Raw genomic sequence first — 27,709 nt, forward strand, 5'->3', positions numbered from 1 at the left:
GTTCAGCTGGGTTAGTTACAGCGCCGGGAGTAGCTTGGGAGAACAAGGAAACACAGACTGCTTCAGGTTGCCTTCCCAAACCAACTCAAAGGTTTATTCAGTACAAAACAGCTTATATAGAGGAAAAAAAAGGTTCGTGTGTCAGCAGGTTCTCAGTTCAAACCGGTACAGACCAAATAAGGAAACGTCTTCCTGCCCTCTGAGCAAAGAAGTATCCTTTGTGTAGTTTATCTCTTCAGTTACAATTTATGATCATCCCAGCAAAATACACTCCTAGACATAGAATACAGAGTTCTTTCATTAGTGAATTCTGAAACAAACCACCTGGCCTTTAACAAGCCTTTTCTAGGAGATAAAGAAGGGAGGATGGGAATAAGGAAGTGGTCTCGTCTCTGTGGTATTTTCGACCTTGGGGTATCAGCCTGTGAGTCTTACACATCAATTCTTGGGTCAGAGAGAAAGAGAAAAACAACTAGTAAATGGGCCTTATTGAGTAACTCTTTTCTGTATAATATCACTACAAAACAATATCCTGTAAATGCTACCATGGTATCAAAATATCACAACAGTCAGAGCAGTGTGTCATGATTGATGAGCTAAATCAGCTTACATTTGCCAATTCTGAAGATATTTTAAAGAACACCAAACGGCAGTGTTGTGATTTTTACTATTCACAATAATTCGCTAACACAGTAAAATAATACCTTTCAGCTTTTCTTATAAATTGATACTGTGTTTTTTAGACACCTTTAATGTAAATTTGCATGTCTTTAAAAGACTTTGGGTCAGCTTCGGTTGTTTAAATGTGCTATAGAGTAGTTTGTGCTACATTTGTGCTAATTTGAGCTATATTTTTTCATTAAAAAATATTTTTAAAAATATACTAAAAATGTATTTAACACAGTTCAGTGGGATTCATACTGAAAACAGAGGATAGAAAAAAAGTATCAATCCAATTGCATTAGCATCAGTCTGATACTGATACCAGTGTTGGTATCGATACTGTCTATATGTGGATCAATCTGCCCACCTCTAGTTCCTGTGTAATTTGTTGCACAGTGTGTTGCTAGATAAAGGTCCAGCTGCTGTATTTCCAGGGAGAGGAAAGAATGAGAGCTAACTTCTGTCAGAGATGGAGAACGATTACGTACTTTGAGTAGTTACACTTCAAGGACTATACTATTTCACTTTTGAGTAAAGATACTAAATCAGTACCTTTACTGGAGTATGTTTTTAACAAAAATATCTCTTCTTCCGCTTAAGTGGAGAATGTCTGTACTTTTACTACCTCTGACGGAGTCAGGTGTTCTTCTCGGTTCTGGTGAGCTTTGTGCTCTCAGTCAAATTGGTGACCCTGTGGTAGACTTGCTTTTCAGGAGCCACTACGGACTAACCAGGAAATAAACACTGTAGATTTCAACATTGACATTTTGTGACATAATCTAAACACAGTTCGCCATTCTTATTACTCTTGACCAATAAAATATTTAAAACTTTCTCAAGTTTGCCTGGTAATATTCCCATCTATGAGGTAACTGCAGAAACAGCAATTAAATACAGGTCACTACATCGATGCTCACAAGACCGCAAGAATTAACTATCTGGAAAACCTTTTCCTCATTGTTATTCTAGAGATCTCCACTCCTATTGTTCATGATGATTTTAGAATTTATTTTATTCCATAACAAAGAAATATGCCTTAAACAAATATAACACAGTAATATTTGACTAGTGCTGTAGCATCAAATGTTTTAGCATAGTCTGTCTTTGTCTTTTCTTGTTTTTGTTTTTTTCTTGGTTCTGTCTTTGTTAATTTAATATGTTTTTTGACTTAGCAGGAGGAGGAAGCATCTGCGACAACACTGCACACTCATTGTAACCGTGGAAAGTTTAAATTACAGTTTCCTTTTGCAGAAGGTGCATAACTATCTCTGAACTGAGAACGTTCACAGATAGTTTGTGTTGATGTTTTATTTTTCTCAATATTCGGCACAAAAAAAGCAAATGTACCTCGTTTCCTCAGCACAAAGCTGCTGGAGTTTGTTTGTTGTCTGATCTGGGTTAAAGATGCCAAACAGGATTTAAAAGGAGCAGTGGCCATATTTACCCATAACATTTCCCATAACACCTGGGATTGATTATTTAAAGATGATTTGCTTTTCACAATAACCATCAACTGTCTGTGACTATCACTAGTTAACCTAGGCGAGTTTCCTGAATATATTCTTATTTTGAGAGGTTGATATTTAGTCATCTGAGGAGATTGGTACACGGGTACCAATCCAATTAATGTGCATCATTATATCTATTTATTTGAACTGCAAATTGCCCAAAGTCTCATTAAAGCAACAGGTTCATTTATAAAGTGCACTGTAGTTTTCCCAGTGTCCAGTCACCACTGCTCCTCTTAAATCCTGTTTGAGTTATTTAAAAATTAAAATAATGTCACTGTTGTCTGACGATGATATTGATATGTGTATGCATTTGCAGAGACATATCAGATAAGATAAGACACTTTTGTGAAAATGACGAATCTGGATTCAACATCTGGAAAATAAAAACCAAATAGAATAACCTTATGTCTTATGTTTTATTTTACCCCAAGTCAAAAACATACATAAGAAACAGACTATACATATAAGCTATAATATATTCTATATAAATGTACCTGTCCACTGATCAATTACATAGCAATTACACAGCACATGCATACAACCTATCAGAAGAGTCTGTTGTTATGTGTTTTTATCTTATTTATCTTTATTTTTAGAAGTTTCAAACAATCACAAGCAAAGGGAGAACACACCATGACACATGTTTAAACAAGGAAGGTTTATTTATCAAAATTAATCATAAATTTATTTATGATAATTTTTTCATCCCCCAAAAACACATGTGGGTGGGACTCATTCTGAGTCCCCACCTCTGGCTTGACATTAATTAAGACTCCAAGAGGCTCGACATTAATCTTTTAATCACCCACCTGTCTCCATTGTGTTCATCAGGCCACACTAAAGGTAGTGGCCAGCATGCATTCTTTGGATCATGTGTAATAATCCATCATTACGTTACATAGTTTCCTTCCCCAATTTCTGGTGATTCGTAATTGAGTCAAGAGTTGAGCTAGCTTTCTGCACAACCATGATACCAATCTTGCATTCCACTACATCCCAAAAGTGGTCAGACCTGGTGGCTATGGAGACCATTTCAATACAAGACCTCATTGTTATGTTTAACAAACTATTCAGAGATGATTTGCTCTTGCATTTGTGTGTGCCATTGTTAATGTCTAAGAACCCGATAGCTCAAATTTTTTTAAATGTCTGTCTGAACACCAACAAAGACACCCAACGGATTTACTTTACCAAACGAATCGTCACGGTCCATTTGATCGACCTGTTGTTGTTATTTTATTTTATTTTCAGTTGTTACAGACGTGACAGACATGGCTGTGGGATAGGACAGAGAGAAAGAAAGAGAGGAAGGAAAAGAAAAACAGAGGGGAGAGGGGACAGTGAGAAAGGGCACTTAAAAAGAAAAATCTCCTGGATTTTTCCGGAGGAAAAAGAAAAAAGAGAAAACAAGCAAGAAAAGAGAGCAACATAATAAACACAGCATCGTCACATTAATCTTGCTAACAGTAAATAACAGTAGAACATGTAACGATCTGCTAGAGGGTGTAGAGAGCCATAGCCCCGTCCCCCAGGGCATGAAGCAGGCATGGAGGAGATCCAGGCCCCAGACATCCAGAGGCCCCAGAGTGCGAGAGCCCAAGGAGGACCACCGGAGGGGCATCTGTGCCACCCTCCTGGGAAGAGCTGAGGAGAGCCCCAGAGTATAGTAGACATTCAAAACAAGGTATAAAAGAACAGATGACCAGGAACACTGAATAAAGACATATTTGTTCTTTTAACTTGATTCAATGATAAAATTCTATAAACTGCTATTTTTGTTTATTTACTTTAAAAATAGCTTATATATAATACTTTACGTGTCATTTGTAATTCTGTATCCTCATTTAAATATGTACACTTCAACCATCAAAACAGGTATTATTAACTGCTGAACCAACTATCAGTTACAGCCAGACAAAAGCAAGTAAAGTATAACCAGGCACTTGGAAAAGCTCGGTAAATAAAGTTAGTAGTATGATCCCAAGCAAAACATGACTTAGTATTTGCACACATCGCAGGATGGATTTTGGTACAGTCCTCTTTACAGAAACTGGACGCAGCTCAGTATCATTTTCAGGGCTAACAAGGTCGAAGTGTTCTTTCTGTAGTTGGCCTCAGCCTGAGTCCCTAAGGAAGGCGGGTCCACTGAGCTATGTAGAATGACACAGGTGTTAAGAGGGCAATGCTCGTGTGACATGGACAGCTGGGTTTAGCTGTGTGGGCACATAATGCCATTGCTGGGTCTATGGTTATGCACATACACATAAAAGTCTCTTTTCATCAAAAATGTATCCAAGGACTACCTTAGAGTTTGTGTAGAAGTTCACTTCATCTATTGCAGAGTCAAGCTCCTGCTGGACCATTTCGGCCACTACTGTGGCATGGTAAGTGGTATGTCATCCAGATATGGGCCAGGCCTGGCGTAGATGGCACTGTTTATAGATGGCTCAGTTGTGGTTTGGTTTGTGTGGCCCAGGTTCATGGAAAACAGGTCTGGTCCAGATCCGGCATCAAGCTGGCACTTTTGACTGACTGGTGTCATGGCAGGGTGTATGTCAACCAGATGTGTACCAGGTCTGGCAATGATGGCCCTGTTTATATTCCTATTTTCCTATTTTAGTTAGAAGACCTAAATGCCATGTTGCTATACTGTATTGCTATGGTAGCCAACCTTTCAAATGCAGGTTTGACAGGTTTGTGAGTGTACACTTTATCCAAAACCCAGTGAGGGTTTACTCATGCTTCCTACAGGGTGGCTGTAGCTCAGGAGACAGAGCAGGTTCCCTACTGATCGGAAGGTTACTGTTTTGATCCTTCAGTTCCTTCAGTCTGCATGTCAAGAGTGTGAATGTATATGAATGGGTGAATGTGGCATGTTGTATAGAGCACTTTGAGTAATCCGGGAGAATAGAAAAGCACTAAGTCCATCTTTCTTTTGCCCTATTATGTTCTGGCACATGTTGTTATTGCATGGCTTGATTAAGGTACACATTAGGCTGACATCTGGGGCTGGAGCTGAATCTGTTCTGGGCCAGCACAGGACCACCAGTGTGTCTGCAACTGGCCCATGGCTGCACACAACTTACACATGGCCCGTGGCACCAAAGGGCTGTCATTCTTTTACGGTATGTGGGCCATGTGTAAGCACATTGTGTGGACCAGATCCAGGCCATACCAATATTGCTATGTGGGAATCTGGGAATGGTGATGTCTGGTTTTGGAGCCAGGCTGACTTTCCCAAAGAGAAAACCAACATCACTGAGACCATTAGCGGCTGTGAGTTTTGTAATAATGTGAATTATTGTAAACAGGCTGAGTTGTGTTCCACAGTAGGCTGTGTTGCTACACGGACGTTTTAGAGTGTGACACAAGGAAATGAGTGTGTGGGCCAAAACGTTGTGCTGTATGTTGTTGTGTATCGCAGCAGAGTCAATTGGAGTCACGTGACTTGTTAATAAATCTTACTACCCCATTGGGTAGGAAACAGATATTCTGGAGTCTGTCATAAATGAGACCAGAATATAACATGGTGGCAGCAGTGTAGCGGAGCAAGCTGAGCGGGGAGAGTGAACCTCTCGGAGAAGACTGTCGGTACAGTGAGCAACTAGTGGCTAATCGAGTTAGCACTGCTGCAAAGAATGGAGGGCCTTAAAGCACTGCCGATGCTGGTATTGGACTCCAGTAACCTGTCGAGGACATGGAAGACCTTGAGGGAAGAGTTTATGTTCTATGTGGAGCTGACCGGGGACCCAGATGGCGAACAGAAAAAAGTAAGCCTGTTCAGTTACCTCGTCGGTAGGAGTGGCAGGGAGCTGCTAGACACGCTAATGATCGACATGGCAAGAGATCAGTGGACAGTTAAGGACATTATTAAGGAGTTTGATGATCACTGCAATCCCACAGTTAATGAAACTGGGGAGCGTTATCGGTTCTTCATGAGAAACCAAGGCGGCAGTGAGACAATCGACAGTTATGTGACGGAGTTGAAGCTGCTGACCAAAAACTTGCGATTCTGGAGTATCAAGGGACTCACTGAATTGTGACAGGATTTTATGTGGATTTAACAACCCGAGCTTGAGGGAGAGGATGCTACGTGAGAAAAACACGATGCTGGATGCGTGCATACAGCACCGGAGAGCTGCAGAGCTTTTGCGGGAGCACAGCAAAGTCATTTCAGGAGCTGCAGTGGAAGACATACATGCAGGGTGGGGAGCTGTGTGCCAGAAACAGATTGGCGACACAGTGGACTGAAAGTTTTGGGGCAGAACACATGAAAAGAAGAAAGAAAAATTTCTGGCATACAGACAAAAAATTCAAAAAGTGTGGCAGAGAAACCCAGTTTGCAGTTAAATGCAAGGCCCATTCAGAGCAGAAGAGAAGAACAGCGTGACAGTATGTGAGAGTGATGAGTACGAGGACCTCCTCTGTGTTACAGAGGCAGACACACAGAATACAATAAACACAGAGAAAGTGAGAGCCACTAAACTCTTTGCAGGCATGCTGATTGGCAAAGAGATTGTAAATTTTTAGATGGACTGTAATGTAATGGCAATTCACATGCTAAGCCTGCACACACAGTTAAAGGACACACAGACAGTGTTGAGGATGTCCAACAAAAGTAAGATAAAGCTGTTGGAAAAGTGCAAAGTTAAGATACGCAACCCGAGAAATCAGAAACTATTGGTTGGAGTTTCAAGTGGTTGACAAAGAGTGTGAAGTACCACTGCTGGGCAAGATCCAAAACCCTCAAATAAAGCTCTACAACGGAGCCATTTTCCATTGCCTACCATTGAGGACATTTTGCCTGATCTGTCGAAGACTAAAGTGTTCACTGTCTGCAACATGAAGAGTGGATTCTGGCATGTCAAATTGGAGGAGGAGTCAAGCTCCTTGACGACAATTCAATTCAATTCAATTTTATTTATAGAGCACCAAATCACAACAACAGTCACCTCGAGGTGCTGTATATTATAAGGTAGACCCTACAATAAGAAATACAGAGAAAAACCCAACAATGACCCCCTGTGAGCAAGCACTTTGGCGAGAGTGGGAAGAAAAAACTCCTTTTAACAGGAAGGAACCTCCAGCAGAACCAGGCTGATAGTGTCCTCTGTGTTCTTTCTTATACTTGAACCCTTGTTTAATCCATGACTACTGCAAAGCATGAGGAAACTTTTCCACATTTGGGTTTATTCCTCTTGGACTGTCGAAAAGTCTGAGGCTGGCAGATATCCATCGATTTTTTATTGCTCCCGAGTTCTAAAAGGAGATCTGCAAGCTCCTGAAAGAGCTGTCTCTCGGAGCAACTCTGGGAAAGCTCTGTAGGCATTTGAACATAGAAGCTTTAATTACTTTAGATGAGCCATAATACCTGTGTAGCCTTTGCCATAAACGCTGAAGACCCGCTTCTAGATTATTATGAACAGCCCTAATTCTCAGAGAAGGCTGGAGAGACTCACCGCCAAGCCACTTTGTGAGTAAATCAAGCTCTTCACTGCATTTTAGATATAAAAATCTTCAGTGGCACTGTGGAACATAGATCTCCATGATATATGAGTCTCAGGCTAATTATCAAACACTGTCAGTCCTGGTATCAGTAGGCCATGACGTGAGAGGAGGGCAGAGAGGTCTGATACCTCCCCTTGTCGCTGTAGTGTGGCCGCTTCAACGTGGTTGGGCCAATGGGGAGCTGGAAATTTGGGCTGCCACACAAGCGGAGAGCTAGCGGGGTACTCATGTGAATATGCAGCTGCTGTTGATATGTCTGGCCTTGCGTTGTCCGTCTTCCGCATTAGTGTCGTTGTAGAAGTGGGTATCTACATACGCGTGCGACCGATGCCCATGGCTATAATGGCAGGAAAGTCTGGCGGGCTTCACAGACTCCACTTAGTCCTGAACCGCATCCTCTAGCACCCTTCCTGCTGAGAGCGCTGCTTTGCTGCCTCCATTCGGGCCTTTTCGGCCTCCTTGTCTATTTGGTTTTTAGCGCATTCTCCTCTGGCTCAAGCAGCTTCACCATTGGCTCGTGCTTGTGCTCCACTTAGGCTCGCTGCTGAGCCACCTGACCGGCATGATCTGCACTCTGCCCTAACTTCCAGTTGGGAAAACCACAAGGTGTCTCCTTGGTTGGACATGTCTGCTGTTGCTGGAGGGGAGTGTCTATGGATCTTGGCAATCTGCTTGATGTGAGGACAATCTTTTTACTCTTCTTCCCTCAGCTGAATGCTTCTATTCGGCTTGTGCACCAAGCTAAACATAAATGGCTTCAGTGACCACTCAGGAGACCAAGAGTAAGGTCCATTTAGTGTACATAAAAAATACATAAATGCTACATTCAATACTGCTACCATATGTAAAAAACAAACAAACAATACGAGGTCACAACATAAGAATAAAAAAGCATGGCAAGTAGTGTAGCAAATCCCATATGCCGTATGGCGTGTTTTTTCCATGCTAACAGGCAAAACAAAGCATGAACAGCTAACTTACACCAGTAAATGTAACAAACTCCATAAACACAAAAGAAGGTCATCACTTCACTGGACAAGGTACTAATAAGCTGTACAATAAATCATTCCGCCAGATTATGCCATCTCAAGTGAAACAGAAGCAGGAACCATCAGAAGCACGAAACACCGGACCTCCCTGCTGAGTGCTAGGAGCAAAAACGGCCTTAATATGAACTTCTGGGATCTTCTGCTGTTGACCCACTAGATGGCAAGCTTTTGCCAGGAGCATCCCAGGAATAAACACGTTCGTTGACAGATCTATTCAATTACTTACAGCACAAATGACTATGACCCGTCCTATAACTACCGTATTTTCACAACCATAAGGCGCACTTAAAAGTCTTAGATTTTCTTCAAAAAGTGCGGCGCGCCCTATAGCGCAGTGCGCCCTGTGTGTTGTAAGGAGGACGTAGTAGAGAACACCATGAGAACGTTAAAGGGTGAAGTGTGGGCGTTGACTTTATTGCACATACCTGTATAAAAGAACAGGTATGTGCGTTATGCAGGACATCGTTGTTTTAACAACCCTGAAAATGGCAACGAGACACGCTTACGAAGCACAGTTTAAACTGAAGGCCATCAGCTACGCGGAGGAACATGGAAATCGAGCAGCGGCGAGAGAATTTAAGATTAATGAATCGATGGTTCGCATGTGGAGGAAGCTGGAAAACAAGCTCCGGCAGGTCAAGAAGACGCAGCTGAGTTTCCGCGGACATAAGGCGATCATCGAGCAAAGAACGAGCGGGAGAAGCGTTTCGACGGTCACCATTCGGCTAAAAGCAGTTTCACTTTCACTTTTTATGAAACGGTGCCATTTTTCCATCCGGACCAGGACTACGGTAGCGCAGCAACTTCCAGCGGATTATAAGGAAAAGCTGGCCATCTTCCGCTCCTACTGCAGCAAACACATCGGCGACAAACACATCCAGCGATGGATGACCGATGGAGACCACAGTTTCACTAAGAGTGGAAACCAGCGCCGGGCGAGTTACGCCATAATTTGCCAATGGATTGTAGATGCTTGGGCTAACATGTCTGCTGGCACTGTTGTTCGAGCTTTCGCAAAAGCCGGCATCGTTTCCGAGGAGCCGCACAGCACGGAAAGTGACTCTGACGGTGAAGACAGTGAACCTGGCATGTTTGATGAAGATTTAGCGCAGCTGTTCAATTCAGACACAGAGGATGAGGACTTCGATGGGTTTGATTGATGATAAAAATGTGAGTACCAAACTTTGTTTTGCTCCTGCTTTATTTTTAAATACGCACACTTGTATGCTTGTGTGTTGTTGATGATGACGATTACTGGTAATAAAAATGTGAGTAAGGTACCGAACTCAGGTTTGCTCCCGCTTTATTTTTAAATACGCATACGGTACTTGTATGCGCCCTATGATCCAGTGCGCCTTATGTGTGTGTTAAATACAGTAATGGCACACATAACTGAGACTGCGCCTTTTAGCACAGTGCGTCTTATGGTCGTGAAAATACGGTGACTCATAACATATCTCAGAAATCATCCGAGGGACAGAATACATTACAATAACAGTTTTATTTTTGTCAAAAATAGCCAAGGTCCCCAAACTTTAAAATGAAAAACCAAAGGGTTTTTTGTTTGTTTTAAATATTAACAAAAAAGCAAGACAGGACTGTCGAAAGATCTAAGGATGTACAACTACGAACTATTAACTCATAAGGCAAACCTAATAAAGGTTCTGAGAATTCTGAAAACATTTTTATGAAGACCAACACAACAGTATTGTGATTTTAAATACCTACAGGGTAGTCCAGGGTGTAACCCACTTAAACCCAAGACAGCTGGGATAGGCTCCAGCTCCTTCCCCTACATACTAGACTTAGAGGGAGGGCTCTAGACTAACTATTTGCCACGGTTGCACTGGTGCGCCTAACGTTGTTTTCTTAGGTGCACCAGCGCAAAAAAGTTTAACATCGTTTAACACCGCAGTTTTACATGTGCACTTTTTGGGAGTGGGGGGAATTGCTGTCCATACAGACAGTATTGATTTGGAGCACCATTCTACAAGAAAGATAAGTTACTGAAAAGTGCTTGTGCTTAAAGTGCTTTGGCACTCTTTGGCAATATTGTAGGCAATGTTAAACCTAATCATCATCTCGGCCTCCTCTGACAGCCTGTTTACTGCTGCCTACCACTGAACAGCAGTGGGGAGAGGGGACACTTGGGCAATGCATTTATCACAGCATAATGTGTTTTCTGGTTACACTGTACTTTTTCAGTGTTTCAATTCGAAAAGTATTAGCACCAGTCACAAATGCAGTATTGCCGGCCAGGGTCTTTCCACATCATGACAGTAAATACAGTGCATCATGTTGTCAGCTTTACTGTATCTTAGCCAGTGAAACTGGTCAAGCCACTCTCTTCCAAATGTATAACCTTTCGACCTTTTGCTTTCAGTGGGCTCTGGCTCGGAGTCAATCATACAGTGGGGCAAAAAAGTATTTAGTCAGCCACCGATTGTGCAAGTTCCCCCACTTAAAATGATGACAGAGGTCAGTAATTTGCACCAGAGGTACACTTCAACTGTGAGAGACAGAATGTGAAAAAAAATCCATGAATCCACATGGTAGGATTTGTAAAGAATTTATTGGTAAATCAGGGTGGAAAATAAGTATTTGGTCACCTCAAACAAGGAAAATCTCTGGCTCTCACAGACCTGTAACGTCTTCTGTAAGAAGCTTTTCTGTCCCCCACTCGTTACCTGTATGAATGGCACCTGTTTGAACTCATCATCTGTATAAAAGACACCTGTCCACAGCCTCAAACAGTCAGACTCCAAACTCCGCCATGGCCAAGACCAAAGAGCTTTCGAAGGACACCAGGAAAAGTATTGTAGACCTGCACCAGACTGGGAAGAGTGAATCTACAATAGGCAAGCAGCTTGGTGTGAAAAAATCAACTGTGGGAGCAATCATCAGAAAATGGAAGACATACAAGACCACTGATAATCTCCCTCGATCTGGGGCTCCACGCAAGATCTCATCCCGTGGGGTCAAAATGATCATGAGAACGGTGAGCAAAGATCCCAGAACCACACGGGGGGACCTGGTGAATGACCTGCAGAGAGCTGGGACCAAAGTAACAAAGGTCACCATCAGTAACACACTACAACGGCAGGGAATCAAATCCCGCAGTGCCAGACGTGTTCCGCTGCTGAAGCCAGTGCATGTCCAGGCCCGTCTGAAGTTTGCCAGAGAGCACATGGATGATACAGCAGAGGATTGGGAGAATGTCATGTGGTCAGATGAAACCAAAGTAGAACTTTTTGGTATAAACTCAACTCGTCGTGTTTGGAGGAAGAAGAATACTGAGTTGCATCCCAAGAACACCATACCTACTGTGAAGCATGGGGGTGGAAACATCATGCTATGGGGCTGTTTTTCTGCCAAGGGGACAGGACGACTGATCCGTGTTAAGGACAGAATGAATGGGGCCATGTATCGTGAGATTTTGAGCCAAAACCTCCTTCCATCAGTGAGAACTTTGAAGATGAAACGAGGCTGGGTCTTCCAACATGACAATGATCCAAAACACACCGCCCGGGCAACAAAGGAGTGGCTCCGTAAGAAGCATTTGAAAGTCCTGGAGTGGCCTAGCCAGTCTCCAGACCTCAACCCCATAGAAAATCTGTGGCGGGAGTTGAAAGTCCGTGTTGCTCGGCGACAGCCCCAAAACATCACTGCTCTCGAGAAGATCTGCATGGAGGAATGGGCCAAAATACCAGCTACTGTGTGTGCAAACCTGGTAAAGACCTATAGTAAACGTTTGACCTCTGTTATTGCCAACAAAGGTTATGTTACAAAGTATTGAGTTGTATTTTTGTTATTGACCAAATACTTATTTTCCACCCTGATTTACCAATAAATTCTTTACAAATCCTACCATGTGGATTCATGGATTTTTTTTTCACATTCTGTCTCTCACAGTTGAAGTGTACCTCTGGTGCAAATTACTGACCTCTGTCATCATTTTAGGTGGGGGAACTTGCACAATCGGTAGCTGACTAAATATTTTTTTGCCCCACTGTATGTGGCTCATTATGTGATGCGGTCTCCGAACCAGTGGTAGACATAACCTGAGAGGTCAATGGCTCAGTGTCAGTGCACTGGCTACGAATTTGCAGATGGAAAATGTCACAGAGGAGCTGACAGCTTATCACTGCATAATACACCAGGAGTCGTTATGTGACATGTAATGACCATCATAACGCGCGCAGTTAACTTCATCAGAAGTTTAAATCACCGCCAGTTCAGGGCATTTCTGGGAGCGTTAGATACAGAGCATGGTGACTTGCCCTATCACACAGATGTGCGATGGCTAAGCCAGGGAAAGGTGCTGCAAAGATGTTTCGAGCTTCGTGAGGAGATCTGTCTGTTCATGGAAAGCAAAAGGAAAGACACAACAGAGCTTTGAGATGAAACATTTATGTGTGAAATGGCGTTTCTGTGCGACATCACAAGCCATCTGAACGTGATGAACCTGCAACTGCAGGGACGGGGGCGTGTCATCTCTGATATGTGCAGTACGGTGACGGCGTTTCAAACCAAGCTGAGTCTGTGGGAGACGCAGAAAGAAACCTTGAGCCACTTCCCCAGCTGCCAGACCACGAAAGAGAAGCGCTCTACCGCTCAACATACTTGCCGCCGAGTTCCGACGCCGATCTGCTGACTTTGAAGCTCAAAGAAGCAGGTTTGAACTACTTGCCAATCCTTTTGGAGTTGATGTGGAAAGCGCACCACCGAACCTCCAGATGGAGTCGATTGAGCTCCAGTGCAATGACACACTGAGGGGAAAATATGAGAGAGCGGGTGCCGCCGAGTTTGCACGTTTCATCCCCGACACAATGCCGCAGCTGCGCATCCAAGCTGCTCAGACGCTCTCCATGTTTGGCAGCACACACCTGTGTGAACAGTTGTTCTCTTTGATGAAGCTAAAAACATCACACCGGAGCCGTCTTACTGATAAACACCTTGACTCAATCCTGAGGACTTCCTCAGCTCAGAGCCCGACCCCGAACATTGATGAACTTTTGTCTGTGTGAAATGAAAAAGCTCAAGGTCATTTCCTGAACGGCTGTTTTACTTTTCACACTACAGTGTTTAGACTCCACACAGCCATTTGTCTTTAAGAACACTGTGGTGTTACTGCTGCTTCAGTAACAACAACATTCAGTTCTTCAAAGATATGCTGTGGAGTGTCTGAGAAGCACAATGTACTGGTTTCCACATTACACACAATGTAAATAATACAGTAACTGTTAATAAGACAACACATTTAAAATCCTGCAGACTGTATTCTTTATTGTATAATGCAAATGAGCACAACAATGTACAGAACCTCCTTCCATTTTTATATATCAATTTTTTCAACTATATAATCCGAAAGTTCAATTTCATTCTGTTTTATCCACCAGCTAGAGTCCTGGAGTAATATAAACTATTCAGCTATAGTGGCACACTTAGGTATAAACAAAATAAAATATATAAGGAGACCCCCCCCACACACGCACACACACACATACATACACTGGTTGTGTGAAAATCATCAGCCAACCCTACTGGTTATAACCGTTTATAGGAATGGCTTCATGACAAGCAAATAATTTTCAGTTCAGTTATCTACTAAAAGCATACAATGGGTTGAAAGTGAACACCGAAGAGAAATAAAACATGGTGCAGGTACATGTCATCAATTATGCCAACTGATCAACAACTATGAAGTATTCTCAACTCTAATAAAGCATGGGATAGGTGACATTATCAGCTTAATTTCCACAGCCAGTGTGTACATCAGGATGTCAGAGGTCAAAGGTCCAGCAGTCCAGCGCCTCCAACCTTTTTTAACCTCATCCACCAGATGAGGGTCCTCTCCTGCCAGGTCTCCAGGAACAAGAACCTCCTCCCTGTCCAGTGAGGGGATTGTAATCTGTAAAACATGCAAAGAAGAAAGGAAGCAGACAAAAGAAACATTTAACACATTAAAACAAAATTAAGCTTTTTGTTCTAAAACGCAGAGAGTTGAGGTTTTTTGAGTTTTTGCTTTGTAATAAACTTCAAATCAGTGTTTCAGCTGATCTGTTCTTAAAGCCAATATTCCAGTAGGGAAAAACTATTTGATCATTTGTTCACTTTCAAACTTCTTTTCAAGTGTGCTCACCTCCAAAGGAAAAAAAAAAAGAAAAAAAAGAGTCTAATTTTTGATGGTAATTCCATTCATTTAATTTCTTAATGATATAGAGAGAATATCAACGAGAAATGTCTCGATGCAGTTAACTACGATGACCTGGATGACTGAGAACCTTCACAGACTTGATGCAGTTAAGGAAATTCCAAGTTGACTCGGTTCCTCTGGATATAACGTTATCACTGGGAGAAACGTTTCGTCATCATCCAACTGCCTTCTTCAGTCTCAGCTGACTGCAGGTTCCCCCGCTCAAACTCAATGTGTATATTGTCATCATTGAAAAAGTTTCCACAACGTCACATGATACAGTCAGACTGAGCGGACGGTCTTTCCTCAGCTCCCACTGGTACATGTTCATGTTTAATGATTCCTACTTTCTGTACAACCTCGAAAAAGACGCCTCCCACAAGAGCTGCAAAATCTGTATCCAACAAATCTCCTGAAAAGTCAGAAGTGAATGAGGGCTAAGGAGGTCTATCTGATCATTCATTAGTAAGCATAACTATTTACCTGCCTGATTTTGACCCTTATTCACACCAGCGGAGGATGACTGCATATTTAACAAACAGTCCTGTATTTATTGAGTACATCACTAAACAGTGGAATGTTTTTATATAAGTCCATCGACAAGAAGCTTGGTGACAACTGTGATTATTCAGAAACAGAAGAAACATCAATAACCCAAGGTCTGGAGCTACATGCACCCTTGCTCATGGTGTGAGGACGATCATGAAAAAGGAGGTGGATCAGCCCTGAACTGCACAAGAGGAGCTTGTTAATGATCTAAAAGCAGTTGGGACCGAAGTCACCAAGAACACCACTGGTAACACATTATGCCATATTAGACTTATCTTGCAGCACCCACAAGATCCCCCTGTGGTGTCGCATATACGCATATATTTTTAAGACTATGAGTTCTTTTCTAAATGTACCACAGTCGACCACCCTGAAAGCCTTTGCTGACGTATGTAATCAATTCCTTTCTTTGTAAACAAGGTTGAGTCTATCAGGTCAGGAATAGTATTTTCTACACAATCATTTCTTGGGATTGAAGTGTTTTGAGAAACTGGTCCGACGCCACATGATATCCTGGCTGCCACCCAACACTCTACCCACTCCAGATCGCATACAGCAAACAGATCAACTGAAGGCACCACTGTTACTACGATCCACACCACAATCTCCCAGCTAGAACAACAAAGGGCGTTACACCAGGCTGCACTTTGTTTTTGTTTTTTTTTTAAGTATGTTTATTGAGATTTTTTGATATAAGGGAAAAAAAAGACAAAAAAGCAACAGACAACACAGCAGCAAGGGCAAAAACACACAAATAAGGCAAAGGATTACACTGCAACGACAAAAATACTACTTCAACACTGGCAATAAACAGAAATAAAACGCTAAGGTGGTAGGCTGAGTTATTGGTGATCGATCAAACAGGACTTTGTTTTAATACATGGTCTAAAAATGGCTGCCACACATCAAAGAAATTACTACTAATCCTCTCCATGGGCAGTAGAGCAGTCAGTTCTGTCAGCCACATTTTGAACTGAGGTACAATATACGGCTTCCACAGAGTCAAGATAGTTTTCTTAGCAATTACCATTCTGAACAAAACTGTAGTTTGTGCAGCAGAGCTGAGGTGTAAAAGGGAAGAGGAAGATCCAAACAATGCAGTTATTGGGTCCGGCTCTAATGTGCGATTATAGATACCAGAAAAACATTTAAAAATGTCCAACCAATAGTTATGCAATTTGGGACAAGTCCAAAATAAACGAGTGAGAGAGCCTTCTCCAAGTTTACAACGATCACATATCGGACTGATAGAAGGAAAAATCCTGTGGAGTTTAGTTTTTGAATAATGACGTCTGTGAAGCACTTTGAATTGAATCAACCGATGCCTGCATTTATAGAGCAACAATGGATCCTACACAGACTCCTCTCCCACACCTCATCTCCTATTTGCAAACCAAGCTCCTCCTCCCATGCCATCTTCAAAAAGTCAGATTTAAAATTTAAATACTCAGAAAAAGCTTTCACAAAACCAGAAACCAACTTTTTAGAATCCGGGGAGCTCAGAAGGAGAGCAAAAATTGACCCCTCTCCCAGAAGAGATGGAAAATTTAGGATACTCTGACGAACATAGTTTCTTATATCGTTAGCTTCATAGCATAAGTGCCTAAGTCATTTGACTTAGTCAAATGACTTAGGCAATTATGCTATGAAGCTAACGATATGTAAATAATGAAAAAAATGTGACGCAGGGAGAGAGAACTTGTTCTGCAACTGAGTAAATGATGCAAACTGCCTGTCAATATATAAATCTTTGAGAGTAATAATACCTTTCTGTGTCCAGACCTCAAATAAGGCGTCTAAACATGAGGGTGGAAATGCATGATTACAATATGCTGGAGTATGGATCGAAGTGTCCGGTAGAGCACAACCTTTTTTGATCTGACGGAAGATTTTAACGCAGTTCGAAACTATAAAATTATTGACCTTGGTTCGCGGATTAGAGGACGAAAAAAGAAGAGCAGGGAGGGAACGATTCTCCACCCCACCACTCTCTGTGACCACCCGGGGTGGGGTCTCGGCAGACATGACCTTTCTGTACCCTTCCTGCCAGTGAGCAGGAGTTCTGGCGTTTGCAGCCCAATAATAAAACTGAAACAGTGGCAGAGCAAATCCACCCGTAAGTTTAGACTTGCATAGATGAACTTTTGGTATCCTGTGAGCTTTAAAGCCCCAAACACATGGTAATACTACTGAGTCGACCACTTTAAAAAGTTGCTTATTCAAAAAGATAGGTGAGTTTAAAAATAAATATAGAAATTTAGGAAGGGAAACCATTTTGATTACATTAATGCGACCTACCATGGGAATAGGGAGAGCCCTCCATTTCTCAATGTCCTTTTACAGTTTTTTCAACTTGTTCAAGATAATTCAACTTAAAGATCAATTTAGGATCATTGGGCAAAATAACACCAAGTATTTCAATCTGTCTGTAATTTTAAAAGGCAAAATTTTCAAAAGATCAACATCCAAGTTAAAGCCACAAACTCACTCTTCTGCCAATTAATTGTATAACCTGAGATTTCCCCAAACGACCTCACCACATCTAAGAGTACAGGAACAGATCGCTCAGGGTTTGACAAGAACAAAACAACATCATCTGCATATGAAGAACAAGCTGCTCTTTGTTGACTTTAGTTCTACGTTAACTGATACAGACGGACAGTAAAACTGCTGCATATTGGACTTCCTTTTATCAGAAACTTCTCTTGGCCTGTGTACAGAGAGTTAGAGTGGGACCTCAGCTTTCATCAGCCTTTACACCGGCTCTCCACAAGGCTGTTTACTAAGTCCCCTCCTGAACACTCCGTACACACATGACTCTGTCAGTACCCAACCAAGACAATGCAGTCATTAAGTTCACAGATGACATCACCGCTGTGGGGCTCATCTCTGAGGGAGACGAAACAGCGTACAGAGCTGAGGCTCAGATGCTATTGGATTGGTGCGCAGACAACAACCTGGTATTGGACTTCAGAAGGACGAAGTCAGTGCTACAGCCCATCAGCATCAACAGGAAGTGTTTGGAAAGCGTGTCCAGTTTCAAGTTCCTGGGTGTGCACATAGACACCGACCTCCAATTGAGCTCAAATACCTGAGAGGTTTTAAAGAAGGCCCAACAGCGTCTCCAATTTCTGAGAATCCTCCAAAAATGGACCTGAAGAGGGAGCTGCTCATCGTCTTCTACTGTTGTGCCATTGAAAGTGTGCTGACATACTGTACTGTATCTCCAGCTGCACCATGGCACACAAAAAGGCACTTGAGATGGTCATTAATATGGCCCAAAAAAATCACTGGACAGCCTCTGCCCTCCCTAAAGGACCTATGCAGCGCTTGCTGCGCTTGCAACATCCTACAGGACTGCACACACCCAGGACACCGGGTGTTTAAGTTGCTGCTGTCTGGATTCAGGCTGCTGAGGTCACAGACAAACAGACTCAAGGACAGCCTTTACAACAAGGCAATAGCCCTAACCAATGCTAACAGCTGACCTGATTAGCTACCTCCCTGGGCTTTTCTGGTAGGAAATAATGTGCAATAAACATTCATTCTTTAATATATTAGGCCATACCTATTTGCACTTTTTATCCAATCTAAAGTTTACTGTGCTCTGTTTTGTTGACGTGGGACAATTGTCCCATTTCGTTATACTACTGTACTAAGCATGAATGTGCAATGATAATAAAGAGTTATCTTATCTTATTGTGCAATCAAAGCTTCATTATGATCACACCCCCTTAACCTGAATGTAGGGAATAACCAAGCAAACATTTATGGGAAAGAATGGTCTGAATCCTGACGATGAATAAATAAACACTTTAATAACACAACTTGTTAAATGTATTACGTAGAAGAATAGAATAGAATAGAATAGAATAATCCTAAAAAACAAGGGGAAATTTGGTACATCTTAACAGTAGTTTTACTAATAATGTGTGGATTACATACATGGATTTAAATTCAGTGAAGTGCCTGCTGTAAACCACTTGAATTTTTTTTAACCCTTCTGCACCCCTCTGATAAATAGCTGCAGTAGGAGACCGTTAAGAGAGCGCAGAGTGTCATTACCATCACAGCAGATTCTTTTGACACACATCTGGTGATCGTTCGAACAGCTCTCCAACACCCATAGAAGGCCACCGACTCCACATGTAGACCATATTCCATGAATCATTGACAGGAAGTATTTACAGAACACTGTTATAAAACCAGTCCTTTTCTTTGTATTCTCCCGAACTTCCCGACGTTCAAATTAGAGATGGCACAATACCACTTTTTTATGTCCGATGCCGATATCCTAAATTTGGATATCTGCTGATACCGATATGAATCCGATATAGTGTAATTTTTAATATCTTGCTGCATTGTGTATAAGTTCATAGTCAAGTTTTAAAAAACAAACAAACACTAAAGCTATTCTGCTATACCTGTATTCAAAAAATACACTGCACCCAAAATGTTTCATAGTTAGCAACACTCATCAATCTAATAAACTTAAACCTGCACCATCCTCCCTATTCTGGTGTTTTAAAGAGTAGTTAGCAGGAATATTAAACAACCTAACTAATAGGGTTGCAAACTCCCAGCAAAAAAAAAAAAAAAAAAAAAAATAGGGAACCACCCCTCACCTCATGATGCTTAATCGATGTAATCAACTTTACTTTAATGCATGTGTAAAAAAAAAAATTGCACAGAAATAAATTATTTTTCTACAATAATTAAATAGATATAACATCTTTCTTCTACAAAACTGCAGACTGCACTGATTATATCTTCCCAAAAGTACTATGGCTTACTAGAGTGTATTAGACTTAACAGTTACTATATACAGTAATTGACTTCTATATATTTTACATCAGGTAAAAACTTTGGGTGTAAGATTCAGATAATTATTTATTAAAAGCTCGACATTTTAAATGAGAATAAGAAAGAAAAGTATGTCTTTGTGCCCCCTTTTCCCTGGCTAAACTTTGCTAGATTCGCCCCTGCACAGTTACGTCAGCTGTAGAAAAAGATCTTGGTGTAGAATTTATTTAATATTACTTTCTAACAACAGCTTATCAAGCTTAAACGTGCTGCTGTTGTTCAGCCGCTGGTTTCCTCTTTCTGGTGCAAAGTGGGCCAAAAACAAAGAAGAGAAAAGCCGATCAGCTGATCACAGATCAGTTTCATGATTGAAGTAGCAGCAAGAAGAGGCAGTCGCTCCATATATCGCTTGTTAAGCTTAACGTGGGAATGCTTTACTAACATTCAGAGATGAACTTACACACTTGCTTTACTTCTCTCTGGGAAACCTTTCTCGGAGATGAAATGCCGGGTTGGTAGCGAGGCTACAAATGCTAAACCAGACCGCCAACAGGTCTTGCACGCCACAGCCGCTCTATCACGTGAGCACACTGCTCTGACGTGCAAAGGTTATCAGCTGAGTTACGGCGTGTTGCAAGTTTTGTGAGGTGCTTTCGTGATATTTAATGGATCGATTACATTTTTTATTTCTCTCCGATATCCGATCCAGTAATTTAGGTCAGTATCGGACCGATACCGATACGTAATATCGGATCGGTCCATCTCTAGTTCAAATGAGGGATTTTTGTTTTTCTTATTTTAGTGCCTGTTGTTCAGCTGCCGTGCTTCATTTGCATATGGGGGGGTTGTAACTGTGTTGCCTCCTCAGCACATATGTCAGTCATATAAACAAACCCTACCTCATCTACTACGTACCTGCATTGCGAAAAGGCCTCTTGTCCTTCTTTGGTTTCAGCATCGTCTGGGATGAGCTGGTCTCCTCAGTAGTCTGCAGTGACACATATTAGAATAAAATCTTTATTGTCACTGTTACAAGAACAATAAAAGGCAGTTTGGCATCTCTCCATGTGTGTGAGGAACACAATAGCGTAAGTATTAACTAGGGGTGCACCGATACACAAAATTCACGGTTCGGTTCGATACTTTGGTGTCACGGTTTGATATTTTTTCGATACAAAAAAAATGTTCATGCCTTTTTAATTTGTTATTTATTAAAATTATAAATATATATTTTAACTCAAAAGTACAGTTTTTAAATTTAATGTTGCTGAAACAACAAAGTAATAAAAAAATAAATCTGATGGAGAAATCCCTCATCTTTGGAAAAGAGTCCATTACAGAGAAATGGCTCTTTCCAAAATAAAAGCTATACTATCCGCTTCTTCTGGGCTATATTCTCAGCAGCATATTAAACATAGCAAGGCAAGGCAAGGCAAGTTTATTTGTATAGCACAATTCAACAACAAGGTGATTCAAAGTATATCAGGTTTTCACATGAAAACCAAAATAGTTCCAAACGCCAGATCTGAATGAGGGTGGGGGAGGTTCAATTTCGGCTAGCGTTGAGGCAGTTGCCATGTTGCAAGGAGCTTAACTTCTGTTCCTGTCACTACCCGATCCGGACCGTAACGATAGTTACGGGTCAGAGTATCTGTTGAGATGTTAAGAATAACAAGCATCTCTTAAAATGTTTCCAATAATGAAACATTGTAATACAATGTAGACAAAAACGATAAATAAAAAGATAGTGACAGATCAGGACTCCTCGATCCTTACTGCGCATGTGCAAAGTCGGACCGTACAAATCGGGTCTACCCGATCTGTACCGCGCATGTGCAGGGGTTTTCTTCTTCTTCTGTTCGTTTAATGGCAGTTTACTCCCCAGTGTACGAGGATACTGCCACCTGCTGACCGAGCGGTCTAACCCTATTGTAAACTGAATTAGCGTCATTACAAACATGTGTTAAATTTGATTTAGTGATAATCGAGTGTGTTTATGCTTGTCTGTGTGGAGAGGATTGTTGGAATAGTGATGATGATGTCTGCTGTCACTGTCAGTTGTCAGTAAACACTTCATCTGGCTGCTGAATTGTCACGTGACATGTTACAAAGTCTGTATTATTAACTCTGTAATTAGGCGCCATTCTTCTTATTTTACGGCGCTGTTGCTCAATCGGGGGACGCTCTCTGTTGAGGAGAAAAGCATGAATTTCTTTGTATACCGATTATCCATTGTTTAAATGTCCCGGGCAGTCGAAAAGGAGGCAGAGCTGTTGAGAAATGCTAGGAGCTAACTGGGCGCTAACCGTACCATTCAAATATATTGAATGTCGCAATGTTGGCAAAGAGAGGAAGATTTGCGCATGCGGGGTACCGATCGGGTTTCCGGTACGGATCGGGTAGTGACAGTCCCGCTAGCTTGCGCTGCGCTCAGTGGATCTGCGCTCGACAGTGCAGCCTAGGCGGAGTAGTCGAGCGCAGATCCACTGAGCGCTCAACACAGACAGCATCGTCAGAAGAAAAGTTGATAAAATAAATTTAAAATGTTGTATTGTTCCATACATATGCGTACCGAACCGAAAGCTCTGTATCGAACGGTTCAATATCGATACGAGTGTCGTTGCACCCCTAGTATTTACACAATAACAGACACATTTACATTTACACTAGAACGATATGTACAAGTTATACATACACCTGCACCTGCAGTTGTGCATGTAGCTAAACAGGAAAAACCTTCTAAAATCATGAGTTCGAGGAAACTGTAAGTGTAGCTTACATTACGAGGTGAAATACTAGGGAATCGATCTGGAACAAGAAGTAGAAGCCAGAGATGACACCTGGCTATACCCCTTCAACAAACTAATTACATTGTGATGTATGGCTGCGTGGAAACTGCGGGAAATCAGATCGCTTCTTTATTTCAATGTGAGGCCACGTCAACAGCTACATGAGTAAATATACTTTAACTTCACAAGCTTTACTGAAATTGTCTAAATAACTTGTTAAATGAACGAGTATCATAACAGCCGTACTTGAGGACACACCCTTTCACAGAGCAGCACAAATACAAATGTTTCAGATGAAAAATTACCTGAGAGAGTTTTGGAGCTCCTTTATAACTCTTTCCCTGCTGCATACTCTCCCACATCTCTATTTTCTGCCTCCTCTTCTCCTCTTCTTGCTGTCCACAAATTAAATAAAAACAGTGTGTTGACATCTGATATTGACAGAAAATCATCCTTCTTTGATTTTCTTTTTTAGAAACTCTACCAATTTCTGTTTCTCTCTAAAGATGGACGCTTTGGCATCAAGCTCTTCTTGCATCTTCATCCTGGCTGCTGCCATAGCCTCTTCTCTCCTTTCCACCAGTGTTGGATCTTTATGTAACAAACAGAAATCGAAAGTTAAATCAGGACGATGCAATAACATATCTAATAACATATCTTCAAGAGAAATACAGGTTACCAAGGGCAGATTTTTCTATATACCTACAGATCAGACACTTCGTAAAGACAGATGTAGTAACCGAAAAATCAGACTTGTGTCTAAGGACTTCCAAGTCAAATAATATTGCGTGACGTTCTAGCTATAGTACATATAGTACATATAGTACATATAGTACATATAGTACATATAGTACATATAGTACATATAGTACATATAGTACATATAGTACATTACAAGGACAGAGACAAACAAACATGGAAAGAGAACTGAGAACAGAAAAATTCAGAAATATGTGGAAAAGGTTTTTAAACGTCATGTGTCCCAAATTTGTTTTCAAAGACTTACAAAATGCATATAACACCAGATCCCCTTTAATTACATAGAGAACACAGCATCAACTCCTTCCCTACAGCCACCTGTGTGCAAACAAAATGTGCACCTCATCCCCCCTTCTTCTCCCACATGTTTGCACTGAGTTGGAGATGCTCTGGATCTCATTGTACATCTGTATAGTGACAACAAGTGCATTCTATTCTATTCCTCTCTAAGAAAAAGCTGTTGTAACCCTTGAAGCCTGGATAACAACAGTGACCGATACCCACAACCTAAACGGGATTCGATACATCAAAAAGAGAACGGACTGGAGAACTTTGAATGGGCCTGTGATCCATTACTGTTGTAAATGATTTAACTGATTAAGGACAAGACATTCTAACACACCTGAGCCAGTGTGACAATGTAATTGCCCCCTAACCTAATTAATGGTTGTGCAACTCTTGCCAGCAAGAACCCCAGTGGATCGTTTTCAGTGACAGCAATGCATATTTGACATCGCCTGGGGGGGATTTTTTTCTTTTAAATTAGCTACACTGTAGAGTTTGAGGATGAATAGTCTGTTTAAGGTCATGTTGAAACATTTTAATCTGACTTTGATCAGGCCACTTCAAAAACACATTTGTTTCCTAAATTAATCATTTAGAGGTGGTCTTGTGAGCGCGTTTCAGGTCATTGCCAATAACCCAAGTGTGCTCAAGGGTACAAACTAATTGCTGGATGTTTTTCTGCAGGATTTTCTGGTACAGAATAGAATCCACAGTTTAATCAGCTATGATGTTCAGGTTCGCCTGTTCCACTCTGCATGTCAAATATCCTTGAGCAAGATCCAACGTCAAGTTGCTCTCAGGCAGGCTGCATAAAGCACTTTGAGTGCTCAGTTAGAGTAGAAAGCACTATATAAGAACCAGTCCACATCATGTCATCAGCACAGGAAGTCACTGCAGGGTTCTACTGAACGATAGGCATTACCGCCACATACACGCTCTTATAGGAAGAGAAGAAGTCAAAATAGGAAGCGAAGTCTTTGAGGAGTGCTTTTTGCAAAGAGTTTTCCACAAAGCCTCGTGGTTTAAAAAGTCTTTCTACATCTCTAAATGTATACATTTGTATATCCCCAAGTTTCTGTAGTGGAATTTAATTAAAATGGCAGTAAAACCATTACAGTCAGGGAAAAAATATTTGAAGCCTAATTCATTTTGTAAGTTTGCCCACTAACAAAGGATCTGCCTATAATTTCACTGGTAAGGTTATTTAGACAGAGAGATTCAGGACAATCACAAAAAACTCGGAAAAAATTCGCGCTCAATGGATGTGGCGCAACACACCGGGTTACAAAAATCACTGAAGCGCCACACAGTGTGACGTCAAACTCAGAGCACGAACCAGGTGGTCAGCACCATACCTCCCTTGTGGGAAGAAAACAAATTTCCACCGCTTGGATCCGAGATCTCGTTCTTTTGATGACGACCCAGAGTTTGTGACCATACACGAGGACAAGAATGTAGATCAACCAGTAAATTATCCAGCTGGAGGTAACAACTTGTTCCTTTCATCACTTTATCTGGCTGAAGACTCAAACGTAGAGGTGCTACGTCACACTCAGCTGTTAATTGCCACAGAGCGTCCTACACCCACGAGGAACAAGCCTGACTTGTTGCTGAAAACGTTGAACAAGCTCTCACTGTCCTGCTGCAGCATAACATTGGATACGAGAAGCTGCACTTCGTGCTGATATAATTCTTATCTTTGTAATACTGTGGTTGCTGCACGAATATAAAGTGAGTTGTGCTGACCTTGTGAGGCTTGTGGCGTTGGGCTGCGCTGGCTTGATCTCCTCTTGTTCAAGTGCAGAATGAGCAGGTAGAACATCACAGCTCCAAACACCAGGTACCAGCCATAATGGGCCACGAACTCCTCAACTACAGCAATTCAGTTACAACAGAAATAAACAATAATCTAAGTAGCTGTGACATTTTAACAACGAAACGATGGAAACAACATTTTTTCAATAAATACAATCTTAAAAGAATAAAATACTAAATGTTTGCGGGTTTATGTACAGCTCAACATGTCGCCTTCATCCCACCTTAACATGAGCTACAGACAGATACGTCTTACGAACGTTAGTAACTGTATTCCTATATTCTTTATCATTTAAGCTGGTTAATTAAACGTACACGCTTACCAGTCAGGCTCAGGGAACTCAAGTCTTGGTTTTTTAAGGGTGGCTTCTTCACATGGAAAGTGGAATCATCGTCTTCGATCGTTACATCATCCATTCCACACTCAGACGAGCTGACCGTCTCACACAGCGTCGCGTACAGGCTTCTGTTAGCTCGTAACTGCTTTCTTTTCCAAAGAGCTTCTTTAAAACAAAATGTAGATGGTTATTTACGATGACGTGTTGGCGGAAGCCAGATGAATCATTCGAGCACGCGACCGTGTCGCGCAAAAGAGGTCACTTCCTCTTCATACCTTTCATAATAAAAGTTAGAGACACAGATCATCAAACAAATTTAAATATTGGAAAAAGATAACACAAGTAAACACAAAGTGCAGTTTCTAAATTATTAAGGTTACCAACGAGCTCAGAACAACACCAAAGAATATGATCGTCATCAGGAGGGGACAATGCAAAGCAAAAGAAGTCCCTGTTTTACCTCATGGGGTTCAGTGTTGCTGTTGATGGGTTGTTGCTGATGGTGCTGGGGGGCTGAGACTGTAGACGTTAAAATCTCCAAAGGAGAGCTGGTAGCTGATTAAACAAGTGTTATGGGATAATAATTAAATGCAAAGATCTGTGACAGCGCTTGGATCCACGAGGCAACAGATTTTTTAAAAAAGTGGGAAATAAACGAGGCTCTGCCTGTGACTCGCTCTCTGCCTCTCTTCCTCCTTCACTCTCCTCATCTCATCTACCACTGTCCGTTTGCTGTCCATCTGAGAACAAAGCACAATTTGTTATTGCATTAATCTGTTATTTTATTATCCACACTTAACAACTCTGCACCATTAATCCATAATAAAGTAATGATAGAAAAGTGTTATAGAACCAAAACATTGTAGTTGTGTTTATTGTTGTTTTTCTACTTGAACACTCCTGCAATGCAACAACTGGTACGTGTGTTATTGTTACCTGTGCTCTTTGTGATCCAGCTGGTGAGAGATCCACTGTAGCTCATGTATTCACTGTTTCCTCCTCCTCTCCTTACAGGGCCGGTCTGGACAGTGTTATATCATGCGTGATCATTTTAAAATATCTATACACATAAAACACGCACACCCACATGCATGTACAGTGACATATTATACCTTCTCCAGAATACTTTACATACTACAGCAACAGGTTTCGATCATGGTGCTGATCCGGAATCATTTCCTTGTTATTTATCTCCAGTGCTATAACAATAAAGTAATAAATATAAAATAATGTATTTATAATGATTCAGTTTGTTTGACTATCCACTCGGTGCAAGGCTTTCCGCCTTATTAGATGCTTAAACTTTAAAGATAATAATTTTGCTGCTATAAAATCAGCACTTGTCATATTTGAAATATAAATCTAATATAATCTGTTTCTTGATGTATTTTCTTTAAAATAAATGGGGGCAGCACGGTGGCACGGTGGTTAGCACTGTTGCCGC

The 27,709-nt window shown here is 41.4% G+C and overlaps 1 protein-coding gene across 1 annotated transcript; it reads right to left on the reverse strand.

Moving 5' to 3' along the window:
• Positions 1-13,990: 13,990 nt before the first annotated feature.
• On the reverse strand, positions 13,991-26,529 carry selenos (selenoprotein S). The gene is made up of 6 exons (XM_026182159.1): positions 26,251-26,529; positions 25,859-25,984; positions 23,553-23,659; positions 23,374-23,463; positions 21,195-21,267; positions 13,991-14,642 (listed from the first exon to the last, which is right to left on the reverse strand). The coding sequence occupies exons 1-6, from the start codon at positions 26,342-26,344 to the stop codon at positions 14,563-14,565; spliced, it is 570 nt and encodes a 189-aa protein (XP_026037944.1). The 5' UTR covers positions 26,345-26,529; the 3' UTR covers positions 13,991-14,562.
• Between the last annotated feature and the right edge of the window lie 1,180 nt (positions 26,530-27,709).

Source organism: Astatotilapia calliptera, chromosome 1 (assembly GCF_900246225.1).
Source record: "Astatotilapia calliptera chromosome 1, fAstCal1.2, whole genome shotgun sequence".
Classification (NCBI taxonomy): domain Eukaryota; kingdom Metazoa; phylum Chordata; class Actinopteri; order Cichliformes; family Cichlidae; genus Astatotilapia; species Astatotilapia calliptera.

Coding starts and splice junctions, on each gene's coding strand:
- selenos (XM_026182159.1), bottom strand. CDS start 26,344: ATGGATGATGTAACGATCGAAGACGATGATTCCACTTTCCATGTGAAG. Junction 25,985..26,250: donor GAGTTCCCTGAGCCTGACTG/GTAAGCGTGTAC, acceptor GAATTGCTGTAG/TTGAGGAGTTCGTGGCCCAT. Junction 23,660..25,858: donor AACGCCACAAGCCTCACAAG/GTCAGCACAACT, acceptor TGTTACATAAAG/ATCCAACACTGGTGGAAAGG.